This window comes from Quercus robur, chromosome 4 (genome assembly GCF_932294415.1).
Source record: "Quercus robur chromosome 4, dhQueRobu3.1, whole genome shotgun sequence".
Classification (NCBI taxonomy): domain Eukaryota; kingdom Viridiplantae; phylum Streptophyta; class Magnoliopsida; order Fagales; family Fagaceae; genus Quercus; species Quercus robur.
The window spans coordinates 66,811,851-66,831,840 of NC_065537.1; the positions used below are offsets into that span (position 1 = coordinate 66,811,851).

At 32.8% G+C, this 19,990-nt stretch overlaps 3 protein-coding genes across 3 annotated transcripts; 2 read left to right on the forward strand and 1 right to left on the reverse strand.

Annotated features, from left to right (window-relative positions):
- The first annotated feature begins 1,692 nt into the window (after positions 1-1,692).
- Positions 1,693-3,093, forward strand: LOC126722432 (uncharacterized). The gene has a single exon (XM_050425584.1). The coding sequence runs from the start codon at positions 1,693-1,695 to the stop codon at positions 3,091-3,093; it is 1,401 nt and encodes a 466-aa protein (XP_050281541.1).
- Positions 3,094-6,495: 3,402 nt separating this feature from the next.
- On the forward strand, positions 6,496-9,334 carry LOC126723425 (heavy metal-associated isoprenylated plant protein 4). The gene is made up of 4 exons (XM_050426813.1): positions 6,496-6,742; positions 7,771-7,952; positions 8,619-8,706; positions 8,797-9,334. The coding sequence occupies exons 1-4, from the start codon at positions 6,619-6,621 to the stop codon at positions 9,210-9,212; spliced, it is 810 nt and encodes a 269-aa protein (XP_050282770.1). The 5' UTR covers positions 6,496-6,618; the 3' UTR covers positions 9,213-9,334.
- Positions 9,335-15,129: 5,795 nt separating this feature from the next.
- Positions 15,130-16,494, reverse strand: LOC126723426 (AT-hook motif nuclear-localized protein 23-like). Its single transcript, XM_050426814.1, has one exon. It carries the CDS (start codon positions 16,175-16,177, stop codon positions 15,341-15,343), a length of 837 nt encoding a protein of 278 aa, XP_050282771.1. The 5' UTR covers positions 16,178-16,494; the 3' UTR covers positions 15,130-15,340.
- Between the last annotated feature and the right edge of the window lie 3,496 nt (positions 16,495-19,990).

A 19,990-nucleotide genomic window follows, 5' to 3' on the forward strand; every position in this document is an offset into this window, starting at 1 on the left:
TAATTTAAAATTTTTAAGTTACTATTGCAACAATTTTAAGGCAAAAACTAAGGCATTATATCATGTGATTATTAAGTCCACTAAGATGATTATTAAGTTACCTTCAGAGCCTGCACATAACCAACTTCTAAATTAATTTTTCAGTTTGAATTAAGTTAGCACATAACAAACTTCTAGATTAATTTTTCAGTTTAAATTAAGCTGGCACATAAGCAACTTCAACACATAACCAACTCCTAGAGACAAAAAACAAAACAAAGTTAAATTTTCTACTTGAATTAAGATAGAGGAGAGACAAAACATTCTAGAATTGAAATCATATTGAAAAAACTCAAATTCAAAATGAGGAAAAAAGTTTCAGGATTAGAATGGGCAGCTAGTAGGCTAATAATCCACAATTCACTGACTACACTATCTAAGCTGGAACCCCCCTTTCTCTCTCCATCTCTCTCCATTGTCTCTTCCTCTCAATCGCTCACCTCCACCTTGATCCACCAATGGATCGGCCCATAGCCACTAATTTTTCCACGAATCATCGTTTTTCCCAACCGCACCTGACATGTCTATTGTTGCTGCCAACCCCATCGCCGTCGCTGTTGGACTCACTTTGCCACCCTCTCTAACAATGGAATTGTCACCCATCAACAGGGATGGACCTACAGTAGGCCGGGGGGGGGGGGGGGGGAGGCAATACGAAAAAATCATCGACAAATTCTCATACAAAAATAATAATAACCGACAAACTAAAAACTACAAAATAAAAAATAAATATGGACTGAAAACCTAAATTACAATTCTCAAATTTTTACTCTAACCTCGCTCTTCCTCCACTCAACCTCATCAAGCATCAATGCCTCCTCCATCACTGCTGCTGCTGCTGTTCTTTTCCTCAGATCAGATCCAAACTCTTGCTGTTGCTACTCCTTCGCTCCTCAGATCCTTGATCACAGTCACACATGGTAAATCTAAGAAATTTCTCTCCTCTCTCAAGTTCATATTTTTATTTTTTTTCTTTGCTATATTGCTCTGCCTTAGCCGGTTAGCCCTCTTACTTTGCGTTCTTTATGAACTGTGGTGACTGTGTTGACTATTGTATTTCAGTATTTGTGAGTTGTGGCTTTTTATGGACTGGTGTGTTGTGTCATGTGTGGGCCACTGGACCATAGACTAGTTTGTGTTTGTGGCTTTGTATTGACTACTGTGTAATTGTTTGTGGCCTTTTGTGATTATGTGGACTAGTTTAAGTGTTTGTAACCTTTTTTTTTTTTTTTTTTTGGTTTTATCTATAAAGAAATAAAGTGGGACCAGGACAATAGGATATGAGTACTGAATTGTGATAGTGAATTTGTGAGAGTAGTCTTTGCCTCTTTGGTAGTCACTGTTTTGTCATTTGTGAATACTGTTAACTGTGAAGACTAGTCTTTGGTAAGTAATAAGTGACTTTTTTTGTGACCAATTGACCAAGTCTTTGGTTTGATTGTTTTGGTTTTATCAAAAATTGTCTTTGTCACTTTGTGTGATGTGGCTAATATTAGTAATATATATAAACTTGTGCTTGTCTGTTTGTGATTATTTTGGTTTTAGATTTTTTTTTTTTTTTTTTTGGTTGAGAAGTCCCTTTTTTTAGTTGGTGTATAGAACTACGAAATATGGAAATAATGAAACTTTTTTTTTAAAAAAAATTTGTAGATCATGAGTAAGTCCACTACAATATTAAATTTTTTCAAAAGAAAAAATCTAAATAATTCTAAAGTCATAACTGATGATGCAAGATTGCCAACCCCTAGCGTTGATGTCCCAATTTCTAAAAATCTCCAAACAAAAGTTCCAAATGTCACCATTGATGAAAGTACAGGTTTTGTACGTGATCCTGGAATGCATAAGCAAATATGGGAATATGATGCTAATGAACGGGATGAAATTCGACGAGCTTATGTTAAGCTTGGTCCATACCAGCCTAAACTAGATGAGGACAAGAAAACTAAATTTGGAAGTCATTCTCGTAAATTTAAACATTCATGGTTTGCAATTAAGGCATTTAGTACATGGCTTGAATATTCACCTAGTAAAGATGCTGCTTTTTGTCTACCATGCTTTCTCTTTGACAAGCCAACTGGGAATTCTAGGAGTCATATATTCACTAAGGATGGATTTCGGAATTGGAAGAAAGTTAATGATGGAAATAATTGTTCCTTTTTGAATCATATGGGGAAAGAACCTAACTCTTTTCACAGAGCTTCGGAGCAAGCCATGATAGATTTGATGAACCAGTCTCAACACATACAAAAGGTACTTGAAAATTTCAATTCTGATCAAATTGCAAGCAATCGATTGCGGTTAAAGGCCTCAATTGATGTTTTCAAAGTGCTTACATTTCAAGGACTTGCTTTTAGAGGACGAGATGAAAGTTCTGATTTAATTAATCGTGGGAATTTTCTTGAAATATTGGATTTTGTGGTATCATATAATGAATATGTTGCAGAAGCGATAGAGAAAGCTCCCAAAAATGCCTCTTACAAATCACCAAAAATCCAAAAAGAAATCTTACATGTATTTTCAAACAAGGTGAAAAAGGCAATTCATGAAGAAATTGGTGATGCAAAGTTTTGCCTAGTTGTTGATGAAGCTCGTGATGAGTCAATGAAGGAGCAAATGGCTATTGTTATAAGATTTGTAGACAATGATGGTTTTGTTCGAGAATGTTTTTTTGGGGTAGTTCATGTCCCCAATACTATGACATTAACCCTAAAAGATGAAATATATTCTATCTTATCACATCATAGTCTTGATATTCAAGATATTCGAGGGCAAGGATATGAAGGTGCAAGCAATATGCGAGGTGAGTGGAATGGATTAAAAGCTTTGGTTTCAAATGATTGTCCATATGCTTACTACATTCATTGTTTTGCATATCGCTTGCAATTAGCATTAGTGGTAGCATCAAAAGAAGTTATTGTTGTTCAAAGTTTTTTTAATAGATTATCATCTATTGTCAATGTTGTTGGTGCTTCATGCAAGCGTACTGAGCAACTAAAAAAAGCTTATGCTGATCAAATTGCATATTTTGTTGAAATTGGTGAGCTTGAAACTTGAAGAGGACTTAATTAGATTAGCACATTACAACGGGCTGGAGATACTCATTGGGGTTCTCACTTGAGATCGATTTCTAGCTTGGTAAATATATTTAGTCCAACATGTGAAATTTTACTTAAGATCATCAAGGAAGGAAAGACTACTTCCCAACGAGAAGCAGCATACTCATGTTATCATGCTATGATTTCTTTTGAATTTGTGTTCATTTTGCATCTCAAGAAAGAAATTATGAAGATCACTGATGCACTTTGTCAAGCTTTGCAGTGTCAATCTCAAGACATTTTAAATGCGATGAATTTTGTTTCATCCACTAAAGCACTTATTCAAAAATTCAGAGATGAAGAGTGGGATAATTTACTTACCACTGTAAAATCATTTTGTGAGGCACGTGACATAGATGTCCCAAATATGAATGCTCATTATGTTGAGAGAGGAGGTCTAGCTCATTATCAACAAGATGACTTCACAATTGAGCATCATTATTGGGTAGAAATTTTTTATGCTACAATAGATTCTATATTACAATAATGAAATCATCGGTTTAGTAAGCATGCGGTGGAATTGCTTAATCTTAGTTCAGCTCTTGATCCTAAAGAGGCACGTGAGTCCTTTAGATGTATAGACATTTTGTTGTTAGTAAGCAAGTTTTATCTGAAAGACTTCACAAATCAAGAAATGACACTTTTAAAGGCAGAAGTTGATCATTATGAGCACAATGTAGTTCGGCATCCGGACTTCAAGAAGCCGTCAAATATTTCTGAGTTGTGCCAATGGTTGGTAAAAACCCGAAAATCATTATTTTACCCATATATTTTTAGATTGATTACACTTGTGCTTACTCTTCCAGTTTCTACTACAACTATAGAGCGAGCATTTTCAACCATGAATATTATCAAGAATAGGCTTTGCAACAAGATGGAAGATGATTTTTTAATGGACTCTATGATTTTGTACATTGAGAAGGAGATTTCTGCAAAATTTGGTACAGAATCAATCATATACGACTTTCAAGACTTAAAAGAGCGTCGAGTTCCATTTTGATAAATGTGTTGAAATGTTTAAAAAAACACTTATTTTGTATGTTATACTTTGTCAACATTTTTATAATATCAAATGTTTAAGAAACACTTATTTTATATGTAATATTTTGTTGAATATGAAATAGGTGTTAGTTTTTATTTTCATATATAAAAAAAAAATTGTTTTAAGCTTTGCCCCCCCCCCCCCCCCCCCAAGTTCAAATCTTGGTTCCATCCTTGCCCATCAACCCCACAAACCAAACCATATTGGGCATTAGCCCCATCAGCCAACCCAACAACATTGGGATCGTTGTCATTGCCTACTAGACGATGCTAGTGTGTGTTCTAGTTGTTGTTGCATTTTTGCTAGGGTACTAGTCGAAGAGGCAAACAATGTCATTTCATTGACCACCACCACCACTAGAAGTAGTAGTGTCACGGTGGGAGCGAGAGTTCGTTTGCAAGTGCACATGCATCTAAGATAGGAGAAAAGATAGACAAGGTGAAAGTGAAGGTTTTGTTTTTTTTTGGGGAAAAAATGGGGATTCATTCAACAACTAAAATTTATAGAATTGCAATGAAGGTTAAAATTTATAGAGAGTGAAGGTTAAAAAGTTTATTACAATGAAAAAAATCGTTTCAATAATATATGGGTCATTGCAATAGTTGATATTAGGTGTTGCAATAAAATATGAGGGTAATAGGTTTGTGCAACAAAAAACTTTTGTTGCAATAAACTCCAAATATTTTAATGATAACTTTGATGAAATTATATATATATATATATATATTTATTGTTGCAATAAACAATTTATTGTTTCGAATATCTTGTAGGTATAGGTTATTAATTCGTGAGTCTTATTGTAATAGATTGCAAATAATTGACAAAAATAAGTTGAATTAAATTATTGCAATAATATTTTCATTGTAATAGATAATTACTTCATTTTGTCATTTCGATAGATTATGAAATAGTTGATATTAGGTTATTACAATTATATATTCTTTGCAATTTCGTATTTACTATTGTAATAGATTGTAAAAAAATTATTATCAAATTATTTCATCCGAGGAATTGATTTAACGTAATAGAGCACCTTTTAATTCGAAAGTTTTAGTATAAGGGTTGAATCTAGTTATGTTATATAAATAATTTTATCTCTAGAAACTAGATAACTATAAAAAATTACTATTTATGTAATAATGGTACAATGATAAATTTATACAATTTTTTTTTTTGTCTCAACTAAATAAAACATAATTTTTTTTTATCATTTCAATTTTTCATCTTCTATACCAAACACACACACATAAGTGAAAATTGAAAAAAATTTCATTCTTTTACTTTTTATCCTTCCTACATTTTCTATCCTCAAAAGTTTTTAATAATCAACCAAATGTAAGGGTTGGAAAAATTAAAAGAGTAAATGCCCATAAAAACTAAAAAAAAATTTGAATTTGAAATTAAGAGCAAAAGACTAAAAAACTATTGGTTAATAAAAATGTGATATTTAGGCTTTAAATAAAAATGTGTGACTTTGATTAAAAATAAAATAAGAATTTTTGGGTATTTTTTGAAATTGAGAATTTTAACAAAATAAAAGGCAAAATAATGATAAACCAACTCGTTAAAGGTTGTAAATTCAAATGTTTTTTTTTTAGAGATAATTACAACATGCTGTTAAACCTGTAGTTCGAACCCTTTCCCCCCTAGACTTCCAAGTATTTTGTGGATGTGGAGGTGCTAATTTAACTACAAGGCCTTTGGCTTCAAATGTTTTTAAAATAGAGATTAATTCTACAGATTAATAGAAATAAAGTTAACAAAAAATAAGATATATTTGAGAGTTTAAACGTGTTATGTAATTTATTAATCTTTAAGGAGACACACCCATGAGAGGGTATATATGACAATGTAGAAATACATACCCTTAAACATGGACAAGCGAACATGGATAGTCCGAATGTCCAATACCACTAAAAATTGCTTGTCAATAAATTGCTACAGTGTTAGCTTTTTGTGGGAGAGATAAGATTCACACATCAAATCGTCATAATGGACTTTATAGCACATGATTATCATCTTAGTGGACTTAATAAGTAGACGACTGCCTTAGGTTTTGCCTAAAGAAAGACAAGCACCTAATAATATGCCCCTCACTAGGAAGAAATATCCACTTTCTTTTCTTTTCTTTTTTCTTTTTTTTTTTAAAATTTTATACGTGCAAGTTTCATATAGATATTAGTGAATAATAGTCATCTAACGTGCACTCACTAAAAAGGAAACCATGCATTTTCAGCATATACTATATATTAAAGTTTCAATTTGCTGATCTACCCTCACCAAATCCCACCAATATGTTGCCTAATAAAAGTAAGCAAACACCAATACTTCATAGCTCTTTCTTGAACTTTTTGAAAGCAACATTGAGACGGTATTAAATTGTTCATAGTCTCTGCCATTTTGCTTTTGGAATTGTTCTTTTGTTTCTCATTATAGTGAGTGATGGCAGCTGAAGATGAAAAGAAAGAGAAAGAAAAAATTGAGGTGATCACTGCGGTTTACAATGTTAATCTCCATTGCCAGCAATGCGCAAACGATATCAAGAAGCCTCTTTTACGTACACAAGGTACCTGTGGATTCCTTCCTTAGTCTTTTCACTAGATTTCAATCTTTGTGCTATAAAATCCAATACCATGTTTTTAGTTTATATACTCCTTACGATCTATAAGTGTCTATTAAATGATACGACACTTTGTATACTATTGAATTCCGGAAATAAAATCTTATTGAATTATTTGCATGCAGTTCTTTTTAATTAGGACTATTTAATTGTCTCCCGGTAGGGACAGAACTAGAACTTTGAGTTAGGGGGGCGGTTTTACTGTTGGCTATGTGCAGTGATTTTAACATCTAATTCTGCTACCTGCTAAGACTATTTATTATTATTATTATTATTATTATTTTTGTAGATAAGAACAAAATTATTTTTGTTTAGAATTTTTTTAAAGGGCAGGGTTATTTATTTTGGATAAAATTAATTAATTGAGTTTAATTTTGTTTTTAGTTTTACTAGTAATTTTTGTTGTTGAGAATTTTTTTTTTGGCTTGTATATTTTGTTTTAAATTTTAGATCTATAAATTTTTTTATGGTCACTAAAATGAGGAAAGTACTAGAGCTTCAAGTTTTTTTTATTTTTTTTTTTTTTTTATTTTTTTTTTTTAAATTACCTAAATAATAAGTGGTTACTGGTAAATAAAAAAATGATATAAATGGTATGCCCATATGCGAACCAATAAAAATTTGCTACCAAAAAGGTTTGTAAAAATGTTATAAAAAGTTAGTGAATATAATATTACTCTTAAAAGAATCAATGATATTGTTCAAGGCAAATAAAATGTAATTTTATAGAACAAAATTGCTAAAATTAATACATATATATATATATATATATAATAATATTTTTTAAAAAAAATTTTGGGGTGGGGGGGAATGCCCGCCCTGGTCCAAGGGTAGTTCCACCCGTCTCCGGGTTTAAAGATTTCTCATATATGGTTTCAAGTTTTCTATTTTGTTTCCTTCATTATTATTCACTTGTTAACCTGATATGCGTGGAGCCTAAAGCGAAATTGTCATGGCACTGTCATTGTGACCAGGGGTTCACACTGTGGAAACTGACATGGAGAAGAGTGAATTGAAGGTTAAAGGTGCGATCGACCCAGTTAAAATTCAGAAACAAATAGAGAAAATAAGTAAGAGAAAGGTTGAGTTGATATCTCCAAAAATCAAGGCCAAGGAAAGTGTTACAGTAGAGAAGAAAGTCAAAGAAACTAAAGAAGTGAGTATCATTTCATTCTAACTATAAAGTTTAATACCAGAACCTGCATCTTACTAATAATGGAAATCACAAAAAGCAATATTTGCATGTGTGTGTACTTATGATCTGGATGCATGCATGTTTGAATTTCACATGGAGTACTCAAAATAACAATTTTGTACTTAATAACATTTCCAGACGAAACTCTGTCATCCAGAACTGAGCCATTACAGCTAGCATCACATGCACCACAGAAACCCTCCCATTTTCATTTTAGAAACCAACATGCATGGTCTCCAATGAGGTGGACATTGCTTTTTATCACTGAAAAACATTGTCATTCATGCATGTTATGGATGATACTTCACACCCAACCAAAAATAGAATTATTTCAAACAACTTGAAGAATGCAATATGTAACACATAGCAGAATATCTTGAGTCCATTAGCATTGGAGGACCGTAGTAAATATTATTATTATTATCTGAACTGATTGCGTTTCCAATTGTTATAGTTCCTTTGCAATATGGTGTTCACAATTTTCCATTCATTTATAAGTGCTCTATCTTGATTTTATCAAATATTATACTCATCCCTAGGTAAAAAAGCATCTGCTAAACACACATTTCTTCAATTACTATATACTTACGGAAATGTAAAAACTGGTCTTGTTTATTTGTTCACAAGTTGATTTCGCGTACAACATCAGTGAAAGTTCACATGCACTGTGACAAATGTGAGCAAGACCTGAGGAAAAGACTACTAAGGCACAAAGGTAACAACCAAAAGAGTGTTAAAACAATTAAACTCTGTTCCATGTTGATGTAGGGTTCATAATAAGTCTGTCAACAACATATATATGCAGGTATTCACAACGTTAAAACTGACATGAAAGCACAAAATCTAACGGTTGAAGGAACCATTGAGCCTGAAAAACTACTATCGTACTTGAAAAAGAAGGTGCACAAACATGCAGAGATTATAAAGTCAGAGAAAAAGGAGGAGAAAAAAGAAAAAGAGAAAGAGAAAGAGAAAGAGCAAGAGAAAGAGAAAGGTAAACCAGCCGAGAAAGGTGAAAGTAAACCCAGTGAGAAAGGAGATGGCAAAACTACTGGGAAAGATGAAGGGAAAACCACTGAAACAACCAAGATTGTAGAATTTAAGGAAGAGAAGGTTGTGGAGGTTAAAACTAAAGAGGGCAATGCGCCATACTTTATTCATTACGTTTATGCTCCCCAAATGTTTAGTGATGAAAATCCAAATGCTTGTTCTGTAATGTAGAAAGAGTGTTCTGACTTTAGTTGGGATTCTTAATTCCCTAATTTTATCCTACAATTGAAATATAAATGGAATTATCAAAATATGCAAAAGAACTTTATATAAGCAAGAAACTTTTTGCTATATTCCAAGATTTATTTGTTTGAGATCAAACTGAACATCTTTTCCATATTATGTTTTTCATTACAACTTTGTTTATTTATTGACAATGCTAGTTTGCATTTATGGTTTATATATTGCTTACTAATCCATTATAATCCATACTTCAGCGTTCTGGGAATTACAAAATGCAAGTTAGTGATGACACCCGGATAACATAAAGCAGCCATAACTTGCTCACTCATTAAATTACGGCTTACTATCTATGTTTTGAGAAGTATATCTTGCTGAAAATGCGCAACCCTAAATCCATATTAAGCAACATCAACATAAGGAATCTGTTAATTGAACTAAAAGGGCAGAGAGCTAATTGTGGGGAATGTATGAGTCTCTCTCTCTCTCTATATATATATATATATATATAGAGAGAGAGAGAGAGAGAGAGAGAGAGAGAGAGAGAGAGAGAGCAACTATAATTTTTAATTATACTCCTAAAAACTTGTTATTCTTTTTGTGACATTTATTTGCTTAGAGGTTGATTCTAAAAAAAAATAAAAAATGCTTTAGAGTCTTGATATAACACACATTCTACTCATAGAAAGTTGAAACTCATAAGTAGAGCTAAGGATTTTTGGTATGGTAATAATCTACTTGGAAGGCACCAGTTTGTGACAACTGATTGAAAAGAAATTAAAGAACTTAGAGAAAAATATATACGCCAACCCCATCAAGAGATATTTACCCGAATAAATATCAAGGTGTTCACATAGCTTCTAGTTCTAAGGATGACAATAAAATTACAGACTCCTACACAAGTGACAATGGTAACAAGATCTTGGTGATGAGGAAAATCAAGTAACATCAAAGCCTAATTCTAAAAATTAAACACAAGTACCGACATATGTAGAATTAATACAATTTAAACCATGTGTAGTAAACCCAAGACCGACTCAAGACCTAAGATGATAAATTTAAGTGAAATTTTTAATATTTAATATTATGTAAATAACCTTTATTTAACTTTCTATATTATAATTGTTCTAAATTTAAAAACCACTATTCTTGCCATTTAAGATACACAATTACTACTTAAGTTTTTGCATCTAGTAAGCTTGCTCTCATCTCTTTTTTGATAAGAAGATCTTGTGATATAATTTATCTTTAGTTTTTTTATCAAATTTAATTTTAAGTATCGTTTTACAGGAAAATAATAATTGCAATAAGGGGGCCTTTTTATAATAGCCCTAGGCCAAGAGTCAACCATATGTAGACCTAATATTGCCTATTAAAGAGTCAAAACTTTTTTTTTTTTTTTTTTTTTTTTTTTGAGAAACAAAGAGTCACAACTTGAAAAGGAGAAAGTGCAACAAGAGAAAAAAAGTATTAGAGGGTGCACATGTGAAAATAAGTTTGATTCATACGTTACTCTTCAAATCTCCATGGTGCACATTATTTGAAAAAAAAAAAACAAAAAAAATTCATAGTACATGAAGTGAAAAGGATATTATACAATGATGGTTCTTATGTATCAAGATAATATTATATATTATGCATTATTGATTCACCCATTAATTTTATCATTTTAAATGCATTTTCATTGATAGAACTGAAACCTTTTCTTTTTAGTACTATCAAAAGTGCTTCAAGAGTTGGTGCATGTCAAGCTCAACATCTTTTATCATTAAATACTTTAAATTTGAGGTGAAGTTTTCTCCAACCAAGAAAAAATGATGCATGGGATGCAACTAAAATTAATAGTAATACATTTTATTTTGATTTTACATTTTAATTTAATTTAATTGATAACATTTTTTTTCTTTCCTTGTTTGTTGTAAGTGCATTCTCATCTAGAAATGCCAAAAAAAAAAGAAAGAAAGAAAAAAAGAAGCATTTTACCTATCAAAAAGACACATTATTTATTTTACACGACCATTTTTACAACATACCCTGCATCTCATTCTTGATTTTACATTCCATCACATCAAAATAATATATTTGATTATTTTCTGCCCATACCAACAGTAGCAACTGAGCTCAAAACATCACCACCTCACGGCGAAATCAGCTGCCACCATGATCCAAAATCCAAAACTATACCCACCTCTAACCCAGCAACAACCCACACTAATGTCAATGACCACTAACAACATACAACCAAAAAAAAAAAAAAAAAATCCAAATATGAGAAACTCACCAAGATAACCTAGATCTACAAAATGTAACAACATGTTGATGCAAATGCCGACGACCACCAACACCAACGACTGTCACAACAACCCAATGACAACCTAACTCACACCACCCAAAGACTACCGGCAATGACCACCACATGCAATAGTTGCAACACTGGTGTTTAGGGAAGTATTCGAAGAGGAGAGAGAGTGTAAGAAAGAGGAGAGAGGGGCAGAGGACAAAAAAGAGAGAATAAAATAACAATAAAAACAATTTACATGTTGCTATAGTGGCACGTAAATGTACATGACACTATAGCAATTTGTAAAATTCAAATGCAAAATTCCTCACTGGATGGAGCATTTTTTTTTTTTTTTTGGGTGCATTTGTGTGAATAATGTTGTTGGAAAATTTAAACCCCGGTTGATAGAATTAATAAGTATTAAACTCAAGTTGTTAATTAGATTTATTATGAGTAAATCTTGTTAAAATAAACAAACATCAATATCATGCACAACGGAATAGTAAATAAGACAAGATATGATGACCTAGGAAAACCAATGAAACAAACTAGTTTTACAGTAAAAAAAACTGGGGGGAAACCTTCCTAAAAAGCAATCCACTATAATAAAGAGAAGTTTCAGATCTAGTATAAAATCTTTGTCTCTAGACTCTATAATCCCGTAGATGAACTTATAACAGAAACCTTCTACTGCTTCAAAACTTCTAAACTCTTCAATATATGAAAGAGAAGTTTCAGATCTAGTACAAAACTTTTGTCCCTAGACTCTACAATCCCCGTAGATGAATTTACAGTAGAAAACTTCTACCACTTCAGAACTTCTGAACTCTTAAATATATGAACGTCACCCTTTTGCAAAAATCTCAATACGTGACTAATCAATGATACATGAATTCCAGTACGTGACTAACTATAGCAACTTAAAGAAGATGTTGTTGGTTGCAAAATTCTTCACTTCATCAACAATGAAGATCAAGAAGTACTTGGTTACAAAACCCTAAGGCGCAAAAGACGCAGTAACTTTTTACAGAGAGAATAAGGCACTCGGTCAATTTTTCATATGTTCTCTATGTGCATACTCACTCAATGCATACATGACGGCTTTTGAAATAAGTCTTATATATGTCTAGGGTTGTAGGAAAAGAAACCTCACATAAATATACAAGCATGGACTGAAAATCAGATCTGAAAATTCTGAATTCGTAAGTCTCGATAGATTCAGCTTCTATCGATCTTCCTTCATTAAGTCTTGATAGATTTTCTGTAGAGATATCTATCAAGATTTAATTAACAGCTTTCTTCACTTGTTTTTTGGTTCAATCTTCATAGCTTTAATACTTGGCTTGAACAACATGTTTCTTGAAATACTAAACTCATCCTAGATCTACCCATTTACAAGTAAAGTGCATTTTGTCAAAGGATTAGCCAATTACATAAAATATTTCCTTAACAAATGTTATGCATTTTGCATTTTCTAGGGTTTTGGATCACCTAATGTGAATGCTCTAACCTTGGAAACTCTACTTAAAGGCTCCAAAAAGATATCATGGGACATGTTGCATTTCTTTGTAGCCTCCTTAGGTGTTTGATTCCCTAGGTTTAATGCATTTTCTAGGGTTTTACCTCACCTAATGGGAATGCTTTAACCTTGTAAACTCTACTAAGGCTCCAGAAAGATATCATGGGACATGCTGAATTTCTTTTTAGCCTCCTTAGGTGTTTGATTCCCTAGGTTTACTATTATTTTATACTCTTATTGAATTAGATATATGTATGAAATTTGGTGTAATTTATTACCTTATTTTTCCTATCCTTATTTGTTGAGCTCTACTTAAAGGCTCCAAACTAACATTATAGGATATGTTGAATTCGATGAATAACATGGAATTGAGACTTTTCTCCTGACTTCATTCAATCTTAATCAGTACTGATTCCTAGATTTACTTTCTATATACTTGGTATTGGTTTCAAGCAACTTTAATTACTAATTCTTGGTTTATTTTTATTTTCTTCACTTGTTGAATTTGTGTTACGTCACTGCCTATAAATCTAAAATAAGGTTACAATTATATGTAGGGCATAAAATATATACAAAGAGGATTTGATGAGAGAAAAAGTTAAGTTAATAGATATCAAAACAACTACGATTGCTTTCAAGCTTAAAAATATAAACAGCTGTCTTCTAGAAGTGTTTTGTCACTAACTCTCTCACTCTGAAATTTGAACCTATAATTTTGGTAGGTTAAATAAATTTGAATTTATTTTATTCCTCCCATTAAGAATGTTGACATCACTTTCTCAAAAAAAAAAAAAAAAAAAAAAAAAAAAAAAAAAAAAAAAGAAAAAGAAAAAAAGAAAAAAAAGAATGTTGACATCTAATCTATATGTTCATAAAAGATTGAACGTTATACACTCAATCTAGTTATCAAAGTTAGCTCATCCACTAAAGAGAATTCTACTCAACATTTCTTCTAAGGTTTCTTATCATTTGGACATTGTCTTAGATGCAGTTATCCCCAGAATAAAGTCGATCGTTATGATGAAAAGTTATAACCTTTAATATATGCAAAGAAATTAGAAATACTTTTCGTTAAGTAAATGAATATGACTTCATAAAAAAGGCCATTGCATCAAATGGCCTAATTGATCATTTACAAACTAGCTAGCTCTCGCCCCAAATTTCCTCGAGCTTAACAAGAGCAAACTACATATAATTGCTCAATAGAGAATGCCTACTAATAACAACATAAGTTTATATAGATACATATAATAATTCATTTTGTACACACAGTATTTCTTGAAGGGTAGACACACCAAATACCCCCCAAAAAATAGTGATTTTTCTCAAGGGAAATAACCAAAGTGCGACTGCCTAAGAAATTTTAGTGACATAACATAAGTGATATCGTCACAAAATTTCCCCTTCTTTGGTTGAACTCCTGGAACTGATGTGATCTAATGGATCTTATTTTATTTTTGTTCTTATTTGTTGTTCAATGAATTTTTGAGTCAGTTTATCAAAATAACGATCAAGTGATGCCTAGAAATGATTGGTCCAAGAGAATATCATCCAAATTATTACAGGAATTGTTCCAACAGCAAACAAGCTAGTCTTGGCCCAAAAAAAAAAAAACATCAATTCCATAGACAGACTTTCCTGAATATTAGGAACGTTCCTAGATTTTATCTTGAGGGATTTAAGGGAGATAAATTAAAGTTGGTTAGTATTTTATTTATTACTATAATAATAATAATAATTATTATTATTATTAACCCGCAGGTCCACCAAGATCACATGGATATAACAATTATCTTTGGAGTTAAAATCTTATTTAATCTTCAAAATAGAAAAACAAAATCTTATTTAATCTAAGTATACATTCTTTACTAAGATTTAAAGACAAGTTCATCATTGACCCTTCAAGATTGAATTAGATATCCTATTAAAAAAAAATACTATTCAATTAGATATAATATATTCACTCATTTTTCTCAACTGCTTAAAATTTGGAAGACCTTTTGATAGATTTTGTGGCTTGCTTATAGATTATTCATAAACTATAATACTATACATATTACTTACTCCATGATGGTCAGTGAGCAGAAATTAACCGAACAAACCACATCTTCTAAAGAAGAAAAAAGAAGTTCCATCCATAAAAGATCAACATCCACCTCAAAATCCATCTCAGAAAGTCAGAAACCAAAGTTCACAACCATTAACAAGCACAACAAATTAAACAAGCAAGTACACAGTAGATGATTAGTAATTGTACAAAGATTTTGAGGTCTAAAAGGGATGCCCTAACCTTAATTCTCCTGAACCAAATTAGGTCAATTAATAAGGCTGCCGTCCACCCGAGTTCCCGGCCCAACCATCGCCCGATAACTGACCACCATTCGGCATGTTAAGCGGCAGATTAAAGAACGGCAGCCCCGAAGACGGGTCCGGAAATGGATTATTAATTCCACCACCACCATAGGATTGTGAGACTTGCTGCTGCTGCTGCTGCTGCTGATCTTGCTGTAGCGATGATTCTTCTTGCTCATCTAACGGCAACCTCTCATAAGCCACATTAGTGAACGACGAAGCAATGATGATTACGGGTCCCGAGGCGATCAAAGCTCCGGCGACGTTACCTCCGACGACTTGCCCTTGTCCTCCAGCCAAATATATGGTCAAACTAGTGGCGCCAGGCGGAGCAGGAGGTGGTAAGAAAGAACCTGACAGTGATAGTATCTCGAAACGGCCTGGTAGCGTGACAACGGCGCCAGAAGCTGAGGGTTGCCGGAGACTTACGTTTGTGACGGTCCCCGTCCCGCTTAGAACACAGATCCCACGTTGACGCTTGCGAGCGTAGGTGGCGATGGAGTCAAACACGTCGCAGCCGGTTGTGACCTCCAAGATATGAGCTCGGAGAGTGTTTGCACTTTCTCTTGTGATTATCACAGGAGGTTTTGGCTTGTTTTTGGAACCTGGGGGTCGACCTCTTGGTCTGCGACCCCCAATATCGCCTGAACCAGTGGGGTTAGGGTTGACCAACTCGAGCTCTTGTGGAATATTGTTGTTGTTGTGGTCGTTTTCTTCATGATCATCGTCGTTGTTGTGTTGTCTTTGGAGGTTAAGGTGTTGAACAAAGCGAGAAGATGCTGAGCCCAAGTCTAAGCCAGCCATACACAGATCGAGCTAAAGCTCTATAGAAAGAGAGAGAGAAAACACACAAAAAACCAAAAGAGAAAAAAAAAAAAATTATAGTAAAAAATGTAAAGTGAAATTCAGAATATTAATAATAATAATTAGTGGGGTTTAATATTTTAAGGTTGTTTTTAAAGAAAATGAGAGATCATGATGATTGAAAACCCTAGAGTAAAAGAAAAGAAAAAGGGGAATCGGAGAGGTGCAGAGAGGTGAGAAGGGAAATAGGGAAGAGAAGAGGGAAAGAGATAAAAGGGTGTAGCAGAAGTAGCCATTCCCACTTGTTCTCAACCAAAAAAGTAAACTTGTATTAAAAAAACAACAAAAATATTATCTTGTAGATTATGTTCTTGATTGGTGGTTTAGTTTAATTTATTTTCTAATGAGCTTTTTAAAAAGTAATGTAAAACATGGGGTGAATTGTTTGATGTATATGTCTATGTCCAAGGATGCATCGTGCTTGGCCCCAAAAACATAAAAAATATTTTTTGGGTTTTAATTTTTTATTAGGCCAATAAAGAGAGAGAGAGAGAGAGAGAGAGAGAGAGAGAGAGAAAGAGAAGTACCTCATTTTGTGGTGTATAATAATTAATTACGTACTGAATGATACAGTGAGTTGAAACTTGAACAGGCTTTACTTGGTTTTAATCTACAGCTATAGAGCAAAAAAATGAATTAGTAAATGATTTGGATTTGTCAATGATAATGAAACTTATCAAGGAAATAAGATTAAACGTGCACAAGCACGTGTATGTGAGGACTTTGTTGTGAGCCAATGAACTTTTTATGAGAATTAAGGATTAGACTCTGAATCTATAAGCGATTTTACCTGTGTTTTAACTTTCAAACATTAGTGATCTTCATCATTTCTAATAAGATATAGATGTTTTGAAAGCTCACCAAAAAGAAAGAGAAATGTTTAATTATTTTAATAAACTGTACCTCAAGAAAACACTAATATGTTAGTAATGGTCCCCATTCAGCGGCACTCTTTTTGATTAATCTGGAATATAGTATTTACGTTGGATTAGATGCCACCAACCATTTGTTGTTTTGGTTTTTTTTTTTTTTTTGGAGGACCAACCACTTGGTGTTTAAATGGTGAGGGATATCATAGTTGCTCACTTGCTCGCAGACCACGACGGAAAAAGAGGGACTCGACTTTCTATTCATTTATATTGGAATTGTTTATGGAATAGAGAACATTGTGAGAGAGAAAGGATAAATTAAGACCCGAAGTGAAAGATTATTGTTTTGGTTCAGTTGACTGTCTATGCCAGCACACACAAAGTCTCATTAGTATATGAAATTATTGGGTTACAACAAAAAACTACTAAGAGTATATAGAGAGAGACTAGTTCTAAACTAACCATAATTATTAATTGTAGTCAAAGTTATGATGTTCAGTACAAGTGATGTAGTAGAACAAGTTGTACAAATAACATTGAATTTAGACTAACATCTCAAACATCTCCCTCAAACTAAAATCTCTAACATCTCTCAATTTGTCAATTTAGATTAATAGACACCATATATATATGGCAACGGGCAGTGGATAGACGATGGTTTCTATTGCTAGATGTTATGGTTGTATTAGTGACTCGAATAATAATATCAGTAGATGAAGGTATCATGAGTGGCAGGACGAAAGTGAAAACAACAATCAGAATGGCGAAAACGATTGTGGGCTATGTCACCAACACTGGTCCACTAGTGGACTAAGTTCCAAAACTCCTAACCAGTATTTTGGGAATAAAGATAATTCCTCGTAATAATAATTATATGATGTATGTGAGATGAGAAAATTTTACACATGCTTGGAGGAATAGTCATCAAGCACTCTCAATTAGTTTTGGACACACATGATATAAAAGAAAATAATAATAACAATGTAAAAAAAAATTACAATATTTTCAACATGTAAATGAAGTATTTTAAGTGTGGGTTTGGATTCACGTTCACGTTCACATTAACGTTTCCTTGCGTTTGCACGTTTTCAACGTTTTTTTTTTTCTTTTTTCTTTTTTTTTTTTAAAAGACCAGCGCTTGGTGCACTGTTCATGGGACATGAATAGTGCACCAAGGCATATGAACAGTAAAAAAAAATAATGAACAGTAATTTTTCACCCATTTAAAAATTATTTTACTATAGTGTTTTCAGTTTTCAATTTTTAGTTTTCAGCAAAATAAGTTGTATTAAAACGGACCCTAAAACTAATAAATGTATAAAGAAAGAGTCAACCAAACTTAATATATATGTTCTAAGACTAAGAAAATTATTGCATCTTTCTCCGTCATTAATCAAAAGCAAAGTGTAGAATAAAAAACAAGCTATCTTGCCTTAATTACTTAAGCATAGCATAAAGAAAAAAACGTGGATTTATTCTATTTTTTCAATTAAGCCATTACTCATGAGAGAATTAAGTCATGCTATTCTTATTTTATTTTAATTCATTATAAATAGGGGTGTCCATAAGTTGGGTGGGTTTTGGTTGAGGGTAAAACCGTCACTCAACCCGCTCATGTCAGGTGAGGAAGTCTTGGACCCGTCATTGACCACCCACTACTTCGGGTGATCGGTCGAAAGTTGTTTGGACAATACTTTATTCAAATCACAAAATTGGATATAAACACAGATCACCCGATTTAGTGGGTGGTCAACGACGGGTCCAAGACTTCCTCACCTGACATGAGCGAGTTGAGTGACGGTTTTACCCTCAACCAAAACCCACCCAACCTATGGACACCCCTATTTACAATGAATTAAAATAAAATAAGAATAGCATGACTTAATTCTCTACCTATAAATCTCAAAAATCTAGTAATACAAATCCCAAAAAAATCTGTGTTTATATCCAAAATTGAGAAATATCTAACTAATAAATCTCAAAAATCACAGTCAAATTCCAAATCCATGAAATAAATTGGACATAAACACAAATCAATTAAATTAAACCCCAAATCCAACAATTTTTTTTTTCCTCAAATCTAGTAATACAAATCCCCTAAACAAAACCAAATAATTTGGGAAACAAATCATCGCAAAGGTGAAGAGAGACATCATCCACAAAGGGGATTTTAGGAGATTAATCGGAAAAGATATGGGTTGTGCTGCATGGGTATTGATCCCTCTCTCATGCACCATGCCATGATCGAGTGAGCGAGAGCCTTAAGAGAGAGATCTAATAAATGAAATGAAATGAAATTCCTGGATTTGAAGGGATGAGATAATGCTACATGTCAATCATCTGAATGAAGTAATCTAGACACTTAATTAGAAGATGACCGATATACAAAGGCAACATTTTTAAAAAATTTTTGGACTGGCCGATTTTTACGGGTTTCAAATTATAACACCAGCCACTCGACCCATTTTGCAGCCAGTTTCTCTTGCCTGATCGAATCGGGTAGTGATATGGCCGGCTAGATTTTTTTTCGGATCCGAGTGGATTTGGAGAGCCCTAATTGTAGAGTTAACATCATTGGAAAAATATTATGGGATATGACCTATTTTAAGAAGCAATATTCAAATACTTTTTTCAGACACACATATTTGAATGAGCCATCTAATATATTTATTTATTTTTTTAAAAATTCAACATGTACATTATTATTATTATTTTTTTAAATCATGTGCTTTGAGGAGGATATGACCATTGGGCCCACTTGGCCCTTTAGTGGCTCCGCCACTAATTTAATAACTGATATATGTACAACAGAAAATTGTAAAAGGTTACATTTTTACAACACGAAAAACTACTGTACTACAAAGAGTCTATTAAGTTATAAAGA